Below are 15,311 nucleotides of genomic sequence, written 5' to 3' on the forward strand. Positions count from 1 at the left end.
TATATGAAACAACAGGAGTTGAATGACATAAAATAGAGGGTATAGATAATGTTTTCCCTATGTTTTAAGCAGTAATACTTGATATAAATAAAATATGACTGGACAGCTGAGGAGTACTACAGTCAAACTCTCGCAGATGAACTCTCATCTCGCGAGAAGACGCTGCGCCCAAAAAAATTATGGACGTCGGTGGGAACGGTGGTGGGCTTCCTCTAAACAATAAACAGAGAGCTATGCTACCAAACAAAAGCAGGGGCGAATTCACCCGCAACCCAAGAAAAGATTCAGAGGTACGTGTACAGAAGTTTGTGACACATTTTTGTCGTGAGTTATGATAAACAGAAGGCCTTTTCTGCTGCTGCTGCTGCTGCTACAGTAACACTAAATGTTAGCTAGCTCTGTCTGGCTAGTGTTGCTTAATTATTACTTCTAACATGACTCAGCGACGCCAACTAGCTCTTGACATTACTGAAGTAAAGTGCCTCTAATTGTGCAATGTTTTATTTAAAGTCCAGTGTTAATCTATATTATCCTGAATAGCGGAGTAGCTTAGCAGGGGCTAGCTAGCTGATGCTAGCTAGTGACGGGCCAGACTGAACTGTCTGTCAGGAATCCAGGGGCGACCTGTTGAAAACAAAATCTACCAGGTCCTGTTTGCAAATAAGTTAGGCTTCTTCTTTATAATGTACTGGCCTGGTGTGTTAATATAACTCCATGCTATATCTGTTTACCATGGAGCAAAGAGTCAGTCCTTTTTTGCATGACAGTGTAAGATCTCAGATGAATTAATCTGTGATTAAATCACTTCCGGAATTCATGTTTTTTTAACTAATGCACGGGGAGTTTTGACCTCTTGTAATCTTTTGAACAATCAGGAGATAATACACAAACAAAATACATTGAAATTATAGTTAAACGGTTGAAGCAGTAAATGTGATTGAGGGGAAATGATCTATATGCTATTAAATGACTGCATTCCAAATTTTACATGTACATGCATAATTACATAGCACCATTCATTGTGATTTATCATTATGTGTATTATAGTTTTGTATTTAAGTTATTACTGACAGATTTTTAATGATGCAGCTGGTCCTGGTGGATATATTGTATTGTATAAAATGATAATAATTATGTTTTGCATGCAAAATCTGATACTGTAGAGTGACTTAACTCAGAAACAGGTTTATTGCCATTTAGTTTTTCGTATACAAGACATTTGTCAAGACAAAAGTGCACTTTTACTTTTTTTTCACTTTTTTTTCTTTTTCTTTTTATCATACTAGTAGTCAGGGCCAAGAGGATCATTTGGGACTTTTCACATTTGAAAGTGTTTTCATTTTTGTGAATTTATTTATTTGACATTATACAATACACCAGAAATGTAAAGCTTTTTTGTTGTTGCTAATAAGCAAAATAAAGAGATTTTTTAAATAGGACTATTGTAGCTTTTTTTCTCCTCACAAGAAACGCATACCAAGCCAAAAACCGTGATCCAAAAACTGAGGTACATATCGAACCATGGGCTAACTGTGTCGTTGCGCCCCTAGTGTAGATGCATAAGTTTGACGTTTTGTTTTGCAATGTACAACTGTCAGAGAAACATGCTGGCATCGAACAGTAAAAGAAACTGATGTGCTCGGACTCTGATGCATTCACTTCCAATGGAACGGACTATTTGGAATCAGTTCTCTGGGGGATTTGGGTGAACTGATCCTTTTAGGCTTGTAGTTGGAGAGTTTGATAATAATTTCTTGAATCATAAAGTCATTTAATGTCTCATGTTTTGTGCTCAGGGGCTGTGTGAGTCTCCAGACCTCGAGTTTGAATATGCTGATACAGACAAGTGGGCTGCAGAGCTGTCAGGTGTGTGTGATCATCATAGGCATTACGATTTCCTAACTCCTTTTTTTCCCCTCACGAACTTCATTCTGTTTGCAACACGTGTTCACACTACTTATATTTTCTTAATGTATGTTTCAGAGCTGTACAGTTATACTGAAGGACCAGAGTTTGCTCTCAACAGGAAGTGCTTTGAGGTGGAATTCAGAGCACATGGTATGTAAACAATCGTTAATAATTTATGACATCTTAGATGAAGAAAGGATCTATCTTAAGTTTATTATCTCCACCTCCTCTGTGTCTTTAGTTGCTGATAAGAAGTGGACCGAGCTCGATGCAGCTCAGCACAGAGCTCACGCCATGCGCCTGTTGGACAGTCTGGAGGTGATTGCCCGGGAGAAGAGCTGAAGGTTTGCCAGAGCTATTCTCTACATGGCTCAGGGTCAGTCCACATCACATAGAAGGTTTTAGCATGAATTGAATTAGAAGAGAATGAACAAGGACGAGAGAATGAATGATCATTGATCAAGAAGGCAATTTTAATTTTCTCTTTATATTTCAAAGTGGTACATTTTGTTTCTCTCCAGGAACCTTTGCAGAGTGCAGCTCTGAGGCTGAGGTGCAGCACTGGATGAGATACAACATCTTTCTGCTGCTGGATGTTGGGACCTTCTCTGCTCTGGTGGAACTACTCAACATGGAGATTGAGTATGTTCTCCATCCATTAAGCATAACAAGTTGATGCATTTTCTGTACATTTTTTTTGTCTGCAGAAGCATAGCTAACATTTTCATTCTCCCTTTCAGTAACAGTGCTGCCTGTAGTAGTGCTGTCAGAAAACCAGCCATCTCCCTCGCTGACAGCACAGATCTCAGAGTGCTGCTTAACATCATGTACCTGATGGTGGAGACGATACAACAGGACGACCCAGCCGACAAGCCTGAATGGAAAATCATCCGGGAAACCTTCAGAGCAGAACTGGGTAAGTTTCATCAGAGTCAAAAGCTGCAGTCATGTCATGGTAGAAACAAAAACTTGCTGAGTAAACTATTTCCACTCCCCTTCTTTAATCCAGGATCTCCTCTGTTCAACAACGAGCCCATCTCTGTCATGCTCTTCAGTATGGTTACCAAGTTTTGCAGTGGTCATGCCCCTCACTTCCCAATGAAGAAGGTGTTGTTGCTGTTGTGGAAGAGTATACTGGTGAGAGACAGAAATATCTGACCTTAATGACTGATAACTCTTAATTCCCACACAATCTCACATCTTAAAATATTAAAATCCTCTCCTCTGTTTCAGTTCACACTCGGAGGGTTTGAGCAGCTCCAAAGCATAAAGGTCCATAAGCGTGAGGAGCTGAGTCTCCCCCCTCTGCCAGAGGACAGCATCCGAGTGATTCGCAGTATGAGGGCCGCCTCTCCTCCTGCATCTGCATCCGACCTCATAGAGCAGCAGCAGAAACGAGCGCGCCGTGAACACAAGGTAGACATTATAGCTGCTATCTGCTCAAAACAACACCATATTGTAGTTTAAAGTTAGCTGTAGGTGAAACATCTATCATCAGTATGACATTATTAACTCAGTTAGGACTATGCTGATTAGATTTACATGTAGACAACAACTTTAATACAACTAGAGTCAAACTAAACCACAACGTTTTAATTTTAGCTACAGTATTCAAGGGTATTTTCTCATGTATACGCCTTACTTACTTGAACCAATTAATTATTATAATATTCTGCACATCATGCATATCTTACCTGGTGTTGGTGATTATGTTTTTTTAGTGGACTGACAGGTTTTATTGCTTTATTCAGGCCTGCATACATCATGGTATTATATTTTCCACGTGTCACCCCTTAACAGCACTGCTGCAGTCACCATGTCTCAATATCTTTACGCTTTCCTTTTCATGCAGGCATTAATCAAACAGGACAACCTTGACGCCTTCAACGAAAAGGATCCTTACAAGGCCGATGACTCCCGTGAGGATGAGGATGACAACGATGACAATGACAACTCTATAGAGGCAGAGACTTTCCCTCTAGAGAGGGATGAGGTGATGCCTCCGCCTATTCCTCACCCTCCGTCAGAGAGGGTGTCCTTTCCCAAAGGGCTGCCGTGGGCTCCGAAAGTCAGGTACTGCTCAGTCTGACGGGATGATAATACTGGATATGTGTTGACATTTTAATAGTGCCAACTCTGTAACAGTAATTATGTTATTTCCCTCTAATGAAACTTAAGGAAAGTTGATTTATTGATTTCCTCCTCCTGTGTATAAATCTAAAGAAAAATTCATAATTATCAAACTCTGATCAGTTTTGTTTTGATATTGTTGTTTTTACTCCAACAGAGAAAAGGACATTGAAAATTTCCTGGAATCAAGTAGAAGTAAATTTATTGGTTACACACTCGGAAGGTAAGTTTTCTCTGTGTTGGCTTCAAACACAAAGTAACTTGAGACTTGTATTTTACTGTATTGTGTGTGCTGTAATAATGCATTAATGCACGTTTATCCTTGTTCATGTCTTGCAGTGATACAGATACAGTTGTTGGCTTACCCAGGCCAATTCATGAGAGCATAAAGACGTTAAAGCAGGTACCACATTGCCATTCACCATATTTCAGTACATCTACTTTTAACGAGTGCGTACTGTGAACTCACACGTCAAGTTTTCATCTGTTTCAGCACAAGTACGTCTCCATTGCTGAGATACAGATAATAAAGGAGGAAGAGTTTCAGAAAACACCTCTGTCTGGGGTAAGACAAAAAACACTCACCTTGATAATTCATTACGTTTGAGGATGATGTCTTTGCTCGAGAGACAAGACTGTAGTCTAATTTGTTAACTGTTGTGTTTGTTAATTTAAAGGGTTATATCTCTGCTATCATGCTGTTACATGTAGTCTTAAGTTTTGAGCTAGAAAATGCACATTACTTGTTTTCTCCAAAATCTCAGCGCAATGCAGTATTTAGCATCCTTTCCCATGTTTTTTTCACAATAAGCGATACATTCTGCATATGAGCAGGTGAGGTTAAGTCTTCACTCTGTCCTCTAGTTAAGGTTAGCAGAAGGTTGAAGACACTGTGTCTGCAGGACCAAACTGTCTCGTGGTCTGGTAAAGTTTTTCTGTGTGTGTTTTTTTTTTACCTCCTTGTCATCAGGGTGAAGAGGACGTGGATATGTCCTCCACTGAGCTGCTCTATCAGGGAATACTGCCAAGTTTGCCTCAATACATGGTCAGTACTGTACCTTTTCAATGAGGTTGTACAGACACAATATTTATTATTTACATGTTCATGCTTTAAATGGCTTAATGTTTCTTGGATTGATTTTAGCATAAAAGTTACTATACAAAACTATAAGATTTACCTCATAGTTTCATACTGTGGCACACACTAATCATCCTGCATAGAGAAGGGTTACGGTGCATTTCACTGTTTAGTTTCTTGTATTTAGGGAAATTAAGACAGAAAAAAGCCAGAGCATCACACAGGCAGTTCAAGTTCAGATAACCATGTAATCGTACATTTTGATATTGAATTGTGAAGTCAAATGTCCATACAAGCAGCACTAATGACAGACAATTTGTGCATTGCATTTATAGCCACTACACAATACTTCATCTGTTTTTTTTTAGCACAAGCCATTACTGTTCATCTGCTAATGTAGCCCTTCAGGAGCAGGCTGTTTTGTAACTGACTTCATGCTGTGTCTCTCTCAATGTCAGATCGCCCTGCTGAAGATCCTGCTCGCAGCTGCTCCGACTTCCAAAGCCAAGACGGACTCCATCAACATCCTGGCAGACGTGCTGCCAGAGGAGATGCCGTAAGTGATGAAGTGCCTCTAAAAGCTTTGCCAGTTTTTCCTCCGGTGCAACATTATGTTCCTACCAAGAAAAAACATCCTAACTTTAGTAACAATTCAGCAGTTAGATTTATATTTGCAGTGGGCAAGAATAACTGGCATCTGCTTTCGGATGTAGTTAGAATTGCAGGAGTGACTCTTATCAGGACATGTAACCACAACAAAGAGTCATTCAAAATTGTATAGCCAAAGGTTTGATTAGCACACTTGAAAAGATTTTAAACTTAACTTGATAGAATAGAAACAGAAATTAAATGTTCTCTGACCTGAATAAACCACATCAGGGTAAAATACTTTGTAGATTTCTCTCTGAGGATCATCAGTAAACTTGAATAGATTTGATTTGTTATGTCTGACTCTGCAGGACCACTGTGCTGCAAAGCATGAAACTTGGCGTCGATGTGAATCGACACAAAGAGATCATCGTGAAAGCCATCTCTGCCATCCTGCTGCTGCTTCTGAAACACTTCAAACTCAACCACATCTATCAGGTGAGGATGTCACACACTTGTCATCTCCAAGTCCAGATTTTCGTGCAACTGTATTATTTATTTCCCAAAACATTTGAGAGGATTAAAGAGGATTCTTATTATTTCATGTGGATAGAAGGAAATAGCAAAATGTTTTTTGTCTTTGTGTGCTCATTTCACAGTTTGAGTACATGGCTCAACACTTGGTGTTTGCCAACTGCATCCCCCTCATTCTGAAGTTCTTCAACCAGAACATCATGTCTTACATCACAGCTAAAAACAGGTACAGTCACGGCCTCTTTGAATAAGGAAAATCACGACTCCCATTTACAGGAAATGTCAGTAATCTGTTTCCTTTATTTCTTCCCTTTCCGTAACAGCATTTCAGTCCTTGACTTCCCTTATTGTGTGGTGCATGAGCTCCCGGAGTTAACTGCAGAGAGTTTGGTGAGTTTTCTGATGATTTACAGTTGTGTTGCACTGACAAACGCAGAATTGAAGTCATTTTAAACGTTGATATTTTGTCTTTTACAGGAAGCAGGAGACAACAATCAGTTCTGCTGGAGGAATCTGTTCTCCTGTATTAACCTGCTGAGGATCCTCAACAAACTAACCAAGTGGAAGCACTCCAGAACAATGGTGAGACCCTGTAACATGCACATTACCATGACATTTGTCAAAGACGTCATTGTGGAGCCCTCAACATGATCTTTTCCCTCCCAGATGCTGGTGGTGTTTAAGTCCGCTCCCATCCTGAAGAGGGCGCTGAAGGTCAAGCAGGCCATGATGCAGCTGTACGTCCTCAAGCTGCTCAAGGTGCAGACCAAATACCTCGGACGCCAGTGGAGGAAGAGCAACATGAAGACCATGTCTGCCATCTACCAGAAGGTCCGACATCGGCTCAACGACGACTGGGCGTATGGAAACGGTGAGAGGAAACACAAACTATACATCCCCTCAGATAAACTCAAAGATGACAGAAGCTTCAGCTGGGAAAAGAAGTAGAATAAAACGATATACTGTTTTTTATTGCATTGTAGGGTTTGTTTATTATTGATTTGCGGTGCCTGCCCAGGAGTTTGCAGTGAAGTGTATTTGGTACTAATAAGAGCTGACACTGTCATTAAATTAATCGATTCCTGACAAAAAATGAATTGGCAACTATCCTGATATGTTTTTTCTATCCTCTAAGATAGTAAACAGAATATTTTAGGCTTTGCACTGTTGGTCAGACAAAAGTTAGGTTGGATTAAGGACATTTTGATGGCATTTTTCATCATTTTATAACATTTTATAAACCAAACCACATCAAGTAAATCTCTGTTGAATACAGTCATTCAGGTTAAAATCAAAGTCAGAATGAAGTTGTGTTCTCACCCTAAATTTGAACTTGTTTTTGTTTTCCTGGAGCAGACCTGGACGCTCGTCCCTGGGACTTCCAGGCCGAGGAGTGCGCTCTGCGGGCCAACATCGAACGCTTCAACAGCCGCCGCTACGACAAGAGCCACATCAATCCGGACTTCCTGCCTGTGGACAACTGCCTGCAAAGTGTTCTGGGACAGCGGGTGGACCTACCTGAGGACTTCCAAATGAACTACGACCTCTGGCTGGAGCGGGAGGTCTTCTCCAAACCTATTTCCTGGGAAGAACTGCTACAGTGAGAATCAACAGCTGTCGATATCCTCATGCGTGAAATAAAACTGCTTCAATCAGGAGTTCAGAGAAACCACCAACAGTGCTCTCACTGATCGCTCACAGATCGCAGCATTATGTTACACGTTCTGTACAGACTGAAGGTGACAGATGGATTTCAATCTCAGAAGTCACCCAGGTTTAGACTGTCAGTTCTCACGCCAACCAAAAGCTTCACGTGTTGAACTATTGAGACTTTTCCTACACTAATGCCACCCACGTTTTTTTAGCTGAAAAAGACTTGAGTGCTAAATCTCGCTCTGTTTGTGGACCTTTACACACACACACACACACACACACACACACACACACACACACACACACACACACACACACACACACAGGTATTTGCTTCTTGTACCTCTTACCTGATACAGAAGGTCTGTAAGTTTGACCTTGAGGCACTACATGACATTATGTTCAGTCTTAGTTTTAAAGAAATATATTTGGAATAAATTAATAATTCTAAACATTTTTTGCATTAATGGTTAAGACTCAAACAGGTGTGTGTGTTAATAAATATAATATTTCATGGTACATCTCATGAGTTTACCTTCATCAGAGAGATGACAGGAATAGTTTCTGTATTTGAAATCATGTATCACTTTTTAATTGTTATAACCTGGAAGGGATAAACTTATGTTTACGTGACTTACCCTTTGTTGGTCTGCTACATTTGCATCTGATTTGAGTTTTATTTGCTTTATTCTGATTTTGTCACCCGACTGCTGCCTACACACCTTTGCTCTGGGACCATAGAGGCGATTACTGAGACCTCACCTGACCACCAGGCTGAACGATGATACAGCCTTTTTTTCTTTTTTTAATCTAAAGAAACTTCTAAGTATCTTAATTTGCTTTTTGTGTGGAAAAACACACCTGGTTGCACACGGTCACATGATTTGATTGCGTGAAAGAAACATTTAAGTTTCTGGTTTGAGAGCTGTGGCTTCTGTTTTGAACTGAAGGTGGTAACTTCATTATTTTGCCAGTTAAAGAACCATTTTTTCTCTTTTTCTACTTTTCATCTACTTTTCGTTTTATTTTAAAGGTTAAGGAAATGAGAATACATGTACATTGTGAAACTTATTTATCATGGCTTTGTCTTTGTTTTACATTGACTCAAATACTGTAATAAAATTTTACTGTCATTCATGTTGCATTTATTTTTCTTCTTGAAAGATTCTTCATTCTTTTGGCATTTTTTGCCTACATTTTTTAGTTCTGGTCGCAGAGATACAGACGGGAAACATGGCAGATTTTGAGTCCATTACAATGTTTCTCTTGGTTGTGACTTTAGTGTACAAGGCAAAAATGGACAACCAGTATTGTGACAATGTGTCACAGAACCAAAATGTGTGCAACAGATGGCCCTCAGCACTTTAGCAGCTGTCACATTTGGGTAAAAAGACAGTGAAATATTATCTGGAACTGGAGAAGTTTAACCAGTGAACAACTTTTCAACTCTTTTGATAGAAGTTTCTTTTCTAAACCCCTTTTTTGTGCATTTAGCAAACCAAATATCATGGACAAAGTTGTTTTTTATGTTTTAACACATGCAGCCAGAAATGCAGACATAAAATTGTAACAAAATTGGAAAATCAAAGAATGTAAACAAGATCTTACAACTTTTGGTACTTGGTTTTTAATTCTGTGTGCACATTTTGGTGCCTAAAAAGCAGTGAAGTTGGATACCGATATAAACCTGAGAGATAATATGGAAATGAGTATCGCAGGTATGCAAAATTGTATGTGTTAAAACTTTTGAAATATTTTTTGTGATATGTTGAACTGGTTACTGAAGTTGATGTGACTGAAAACACACAACAGTCCAAAAAACACATAGGGCATTTCAGAAAATGCAGCAACATCACAGAAAACACAACAACATTTCACAACACGTGACATCTCACAAAACACAATTCAGAAAAAATACAATTGCAACAAACAAAGCAACATTTAACAAAGCATGTCACACAAAACATTTCATGAACTTCACAAAAAATGTAATTTCATAAAACAACAGCATCTGAGAAAACACAGCCACAGCTCAGATTACAGGAAAAGCGGGAACAACACTTCTTTCTGATTGGACAGAAACAAAGACAGCTGTAATGCTGCAATGTAATTTCCTTCTTCTGTTGTGTTTTAGTCTCAACCTCACGCATAATTTGCAAAGCAAATGCCCTTGAGTCATTTCTTACATTACAATTCTAAAGCACTAGCACACCATTGTTCACCTTTTCTTCTCCCTCCCCTTTGAACATAATTCAAATAATTTAGTCACACCCATCTCCAGTGTTACATCAGGAAACCACACACACACACAACACAAGACTATCGCTTCGCTTGAGCTGGAAACGAAACCAAACCTGACACAGCCCGCCTTTCTCCACACAGACATGGCAGAGGCTCGTATACCTGTGAGGATGAACCGCCTCTGCTGTCCAATCTGCAGCCAGGTTCTCAGGAATCCTGTCACTATTCCCTGTGGGCACAACTTCTGCATGCGGTGTATCCAGGACCGCTGGGGTCACGAGGAGAGGAGCGGCTCTCCCTGCAGCTGTCCTGAATGTGGCAACAAGTTTCCCATCAGACCTCAGCTGATTGAGAACACAACTCTGGCTGACTTGGTGAGGGACACACCGGCCCTGAAAAGAGCTCGTACCTGGACAGAAGCAGGAAGTCCTTTATGTTGGAGGCACAACCGCTCCCTGGATGTTTACTGCTGCACGGATGAGAAGATCATATGTCAAGTGTGTGCTTCAGCTGAGCACAGGGGGCACACTTTTGGGTTTGTGAGCGGGGAAAGAAGAAGGAAACAGGTAAAACACAAAGAGCACCACAATTTCTGACTTTTATGTCCTTTAGTTACTGACTCAGGAGACTCTCCAGCTGTAAACCTGTGAAATATGGGAGTATATGAGTGAAAAAACAGCTTTCATTCAGTTGCACCTGCCACAAGTTTTTGTACGATGAATAAAGAAACCAGTCTGTGAGGTTTACAAGGTCTAAGTCACTGTAGTTCACCCTGTCCTTCAGCTCCATCCCAGACAAAACATCTGTGTCAGCTGCATTCACACATCCAGAATGAGCTCTTCTTCTTCTTCTTCTTCTTCTTCTTCTTCTTCTTCTTCTTCTAACTCACTATACCTTTCTAATACAGTGGTAATGAGTGATCTTTGGATGCACCTTTCACGGCCTGTTTGCAGACAAAAAATGCAAATAGATCAAATGCTTCATATGGTGGAGAAAAGGCAAAAAAAAAAAAAAGAAGTAGCTACTTTCCAAAATACATGCTCAGTTAAATCCAACCAAACCACAATTGGGTCACCCACTTCAACAGACAGAAGGATATTTTATTGCGCCTATTTTTAAAGGTCTAAAACAAATAATGTGTATTTCTGAAGGAGGAGCTGAAGAACATCCAGATGAAATCCCAGCAGATTCTCCAGAAACAAGAAAAGAAATGGAAGAACTTGAAGAAGACTCTTGAACAGATTCAGGTGAGGAGAACATGCGACTTCATGTTTATGTGCTCGTGAAAATAGGAAAATAAACCTGTGTGTATAAAACAGGAGGAGGCGAGGAACACAGAGGACTACTGTGAGGCCGTCCTGGCCGGCGTCATCGACTCCATCCAGAGACATTTCCTATCACTGAAGGAGCTGATCGGAGCTCAGGAGGAGGCGACGGCCGCCCGGGTTCAGACCTCTCTACAGACCCTGCAGGTGAAGATGGATGAAATGAGGAAGAGGAGTGCTGAGTTGGAGCGTCTGGCACAGACTGACGTCGATGTCGATTTCTTGGAGGTACTGTGATCACTTCCCTAGAAAGTTAACCTGAATCTGTCTGCTAGATGATGCTTCTATGTCTCTGTCTGTTCACAGAAATGGCCCTCTGTGCGGCGCCTCTGTGAAAAAGACCATCTTCATCCTCTCGGTGGGGCCTCAGAGGATCCACTTCGCCCCTTTGAGCTCACAAAGAGAGCTGTCGATGAGCTCGGGAGGCAGCTGGAGGCATTTTGTGACAAGGAATTTGCAACGGTCTCTCAAACTGGTATGTGTATTATAGCCGACAGTGGAGAGCAGTGGGAGTCGGCAGGAGAGACAGAGGAGGACGACATGCAGCACAGAAGTGAAGCCAGTACCTCACAGTCCCACGGTTTGTACTTAAAACTTACTTAAAAACTTAAAAAAACACGTCTAATGTTTATTTACATTTACTTAATAATTACTATAACCTGTGGCAACATTAAGGTGTGTGGATTTTATAAACTAAGAGATTTGGCTGTTGATTTGTTCTTTCTAAATGGGCAGGTAAAACCATTAGTATGAGCTGAATTTCTCTTTTTACGTTGCTGCGTTTTTGTAATATGGTGAACTGACCCTTTAAGGTGTAAACATTAATGTAGAGGAGATGTTGTGTCACAGCAGTTAAATCACAGGTGTTATTACTAACAGTAATGACGGCTTTACAGGTCTCTCAGGAGTGAACAACACTGTGACTGAACAGACTGTGGAGCCTAAAACCAGAGCAGAGTTCCTGCAGTGTGAGTTTATCGTCTTACGTCCTACCTAACACTTATCAGCACTTTGGTCAACTATACCTTAAACTACAAGGAACTTCTAACTGGTTACGAAAAAGTCAATTTAATATTGATGCATCTAAATGAGCCACATAAGCACATGAGACCATCAGCAAGAAGATTGGCTATTTCTGTTTGTTGTTTTTTCTGAATTACTCATTCTGACTGTCTGTCTCCAGGTCTGTTTCCTACTTATTCGGGTTGGATGAGTCATAAAATTAAAACATTTTTTTCTATGCTGAAGAAAGAAGCCGCTCTGTCGTCTGGTGGAACGGCACTAAACAATAAAACAATATCGTCGTTTGTCCACAGGTGCCGCCAGAATCACAAAAAATGAAAGTTTCTTGTCGCAGCTTTAACCTCTCATGTAGACAGTGTTGGAGAGTGACAATATAGTGTTCACGTTGTTTTACTGAAGTAAAGGATCTGAGAGTGTTTCACATCTTTGTCTTCATTACCTCAGATGCATGTAGCCTCAGCCTGGACCCCACCACTGCTCACCAGGACCTGGCCATTCACGCAGGAGACAAAGAGGTGAGGCTGAGCCCTCGGAACGATAAAAGCTCAACCACGCGTCACCCCGAGAGGTTTATCCAAAGGCGGCAGGTGCTGTGCAGGGAGGGACTGCAGGCCGAGCGCTGCTACTACGAGGTAGAGGTGAAGGGAGACAAGGCTGAGATCGCCCTCGCCTATAGAAGGATGGACAGAAAATCCCGCACCAGCCTGTCAGCTTTTGGGGGCAATGCATATTCCTGGAGTCTCGATCGCTCCACAAACTACTCTGTGAGCCACAGAGGTGACAGCATCCAGCTCACAACATCCCCCAGTCAGCACAGGATCGGCGTCTATCTGGAGTTCAGAAAGGGAGCGCTGTCTTTCTATGAGGTGTCAGACAGCATGAAGTTTCTTTACAAGGTCGAGGCTGAATTCACAGAGGAGCTGTACCCCGGCTTCTGGCTCGGAGAGAAGTGTTGCATCAGGATCTGTGATCTGAGACAGGACTGACTGTGAACCACCGAGGAAGTTTGAGTTTGAGTTTTGAATTATGAAACTTTTTTTTATCACTTATGTTCCTGAGCAAATTTACTTAAATAACCGTGTACTTAAACTATATCTCAGTGTAATAGGGGCTCCTTTGGGTTACCGCTCTTTGTGTTTTATTATGTGTTTAGTTTCATGGCTTTTAGTTTGTTTTATTCTCTCTGTGTTTTAAATGTGTTCTGTTTTTATTGTAAAGCACTTTATAACTATATAAACTCAGTTTATTATTGTAATATATGACCTCAAGGACCTCTGCAGGGACATGGACCACATTTTGGGAACCCCTGAAGAACAAGCTTACAGATGAATTCAACATAACGCAGCATTTTGTTACACGTTGTACATATTTGAAATGTTTTAACTTCATAATAGTTGCATGTCATTGTCTGCCTGCTGTTTGTACACACAGAAGCTTCACATGCAGGTGTTTTTATTCTGAAAATAATCTGACAAATGTTTGAGTCAACAAAACAGCCTCCATTAATCATGCCAAGGCTACAGAGGATGACATCATCCTCCCTCTTTATACAATTCAATAACAAACATAAGAAATGTATGTAGTAGCGAGATAAATGCTAATGTCAGTATGTTAACATGCTCAAAAATAACAATGCTAACATGCTAATGTCCATCATGTATAATGTTTACCATGTTCACCACCTAAGTTTAACTAACTAGTTTAGTAGTTTAGTGCTAATTAACACTAAATCCAAACTGCATCTGAGGCTTTTATGAATGGAGTGGAACTGGTCCATCACCATCACTGGTATTTGGCCAAGAACAGTGTTTTATAAAATGTTAGACAAATTAAAATTTTGACCTGATGATGGCACTAGAGGAGAAGTAAAGGGATTACCAAAGAGATTAATATTTATCCAGAGGGTCTGAATGTTTGTACCACATTAAATGGCAATCTGTCCAAGAGCTGTAACGATATTTGACTGAAAAAACAACAAATATCAACATGCTGTGGGGACTAGAGGAAAAGTCAGGGGATCACCACAGTCATTAGGAGTAATCCTCTGGGCACCATCCATATCTGTACCAAATTTAATCACAATGTCTGCCATCCAGACAGTCCGCTGCTCGCACGGCTAATAAAAATGTCTTTCACTTTGGAAAAGACAGACTCAATCTTAAATCTGAAAAACAAACAACAACAAAAAAACATCCAGAAATCTGACAGCAACTTGTCCACTCTTTATTAATAATATTTTTGGTGATGTACACAATTTTTTACAATAATTCATCAGTCTCATACAATCATAACGTGACTGAGGAAAGAGAGAGCGAGAGAGAAGCTGTAAAAGGACATTTCTAAACGTGTCTCCTGTACAGACAGTGCTTGAAACATGTGCTCAGTAAGGCCCTGCACCCACAGGTAACAAGAAGGAATATGTAGTTTACACACGCACACGCACGCACACACACACGCACACATTTTTTTAAATATATATATACGCACACACACTCCAGCACTTGTAAGGAAGAGTCGAACATCCCTTTGGCTACAAGGGGCAGCTCCTAATCATTGCTATAACTGACACTAATGTGTCTTTCAGCCTAAATTATTCTTCAGTTTATTAACTGGATATTGCTTTTACACAGACCTCGCACCTACTGCTATGAGGACAACAGAACAAATGCTAACTTTTTTTTGCGGTCCTAGTGAAAAAAAGTGCATTAATCACATTCATTATTACTTTATGTTACATTTACTGCTAAAACAGTTACTTTTTAAGACATTGATATACTTCACATGGATAAAATCTATCTTCAGAATAGTTTGACTACACAAGGTTATTTACA

The 15,311-nt window shown here is 40.4% G+C and overlaps 2 protein-coding genes across 2 annotated transcripts; both read left to right on the forward strand.

The window, feature by feature from the left end:
- Window positions 1-162: 162 nt before the first annotated feature.
- On the forward strand, window positions 163-9,024 carry strip1 (striatin interacting protein 1). Its single transcript, XM_073468805.1, has 20 exons — window positions 163-290; window positions 1,797-1,866; window positions 1,984-2,058; window positions 2,150-2,284; window positions 2,430-2,550; window positions 2,649-2,824; window positions 2,918-3,045; window positions 3,142-3,324; window positions 3,761-3,981; window positions 4,196-4,261; window positions 4,378-4,441; window positions 4,532-4,603; window positions 5,009-5,083; window positions 5,575-5,672; window positions 6,076-6,202; window positions 6,364-6,464; window positions 6,562-6,628; window positions 6,716-6,820; window positions 6,905-7,109; window positions 7,595-9,024. The coding sequence occupies exons 4-20, from the start codon at window positions 2,275-2,277 to the stop codon at window positions 7,840-7,842; spliced, it is 2,067 nt and encodes a 688-aa protein (XP_073324906.1). The 5' UTR covers window positions 163-290; window positions 1,797-1,866; window positions 1,984-2,058; window positions 2,150-2,274; the 3' UTR covers window positions 7,843-9,024.
- Window positions 9,025-10,275: 1,251 nt separating this feature from the next.
- LOC140997706 (tripartite motif-containing protein 16-like) lies at window positions 10,276-13,466 on the forward strand. Its single transcript, XM_073467686.1, has 6 exons — window positions 10,276-10,698; window positions 11,284-11,379; window positions 11,452-11,685; window positions 11,764-12,037; window positions 12,354-12,425; window positions 12,925-13,466. Exons 1-6 carry the CDS (start codon window positions 10,276-10,278, stop codon window positions 13,464-13,466), a joined length of 1,641 nt encoding a protein of 546 aa, XP_073323787.1.
- The last annotated feature ends 1,845 nt before the right edge of the window (window positions 13,467-15,311 follow it).

This window comes from Pagrus major, chromosome 6, assembly GCF_040436345.1.
Source record: "Pagrus major chromosome 6, Pma_NU_1.0".
Lineage (NCBI taxonomy): Eukaryota > Metazoa > Chordata > Actinopteri > Spariformes > Sparidae > Pagrus > Pagrus major.

What these genes read in the sequence shown, in the direction of transcription:
- strip1 (XM_073468805.1), top strand. An exon ending in AGTTAACTGCAGAGAGTTTG is followed by an intron (nt 6,629 to 6,715) that starts GTGAGTTTTCTG and finishes TGTCTTTTACAG; the next exon opens with GAAGCAGGAGACAACAATCA. An exon ending in GGAAGCACTCCAGAACAATG is followed by an intron (nt 6,821 to 6,904) that starts GTGAGACCCTGT and finishes TTTCCCTCCCAG; the next exon opens with ATGCTGGTGGTGTTTAAGTC.
- LOC140997706 (XM_073467686.1), top strand. Translation starts at nt 10,276, where the DNA reads ATGGCAGAGGCTCGTATACCTGTGAGGATGAACCGCCTCTGCTGTCCA. An exon ending in AGACTCTTGAACAGATTCAG is followed by an intron (nt 11,380 to 11,451) that starts GTGAGGAGAACA and finishes TGTATAAAACAG; the next exon opens with GAGGAGGCGAGGAACACAGA. An exon ending in CAGAGCAGAGTTCCTGCAGT is followed by an intron (nt 12,426 to 12,924) that starts GTGAGTTTATCG and finishes TCATTACCTCAG; the next exon opens with ATGCATGTAGCCTCAGCCTG.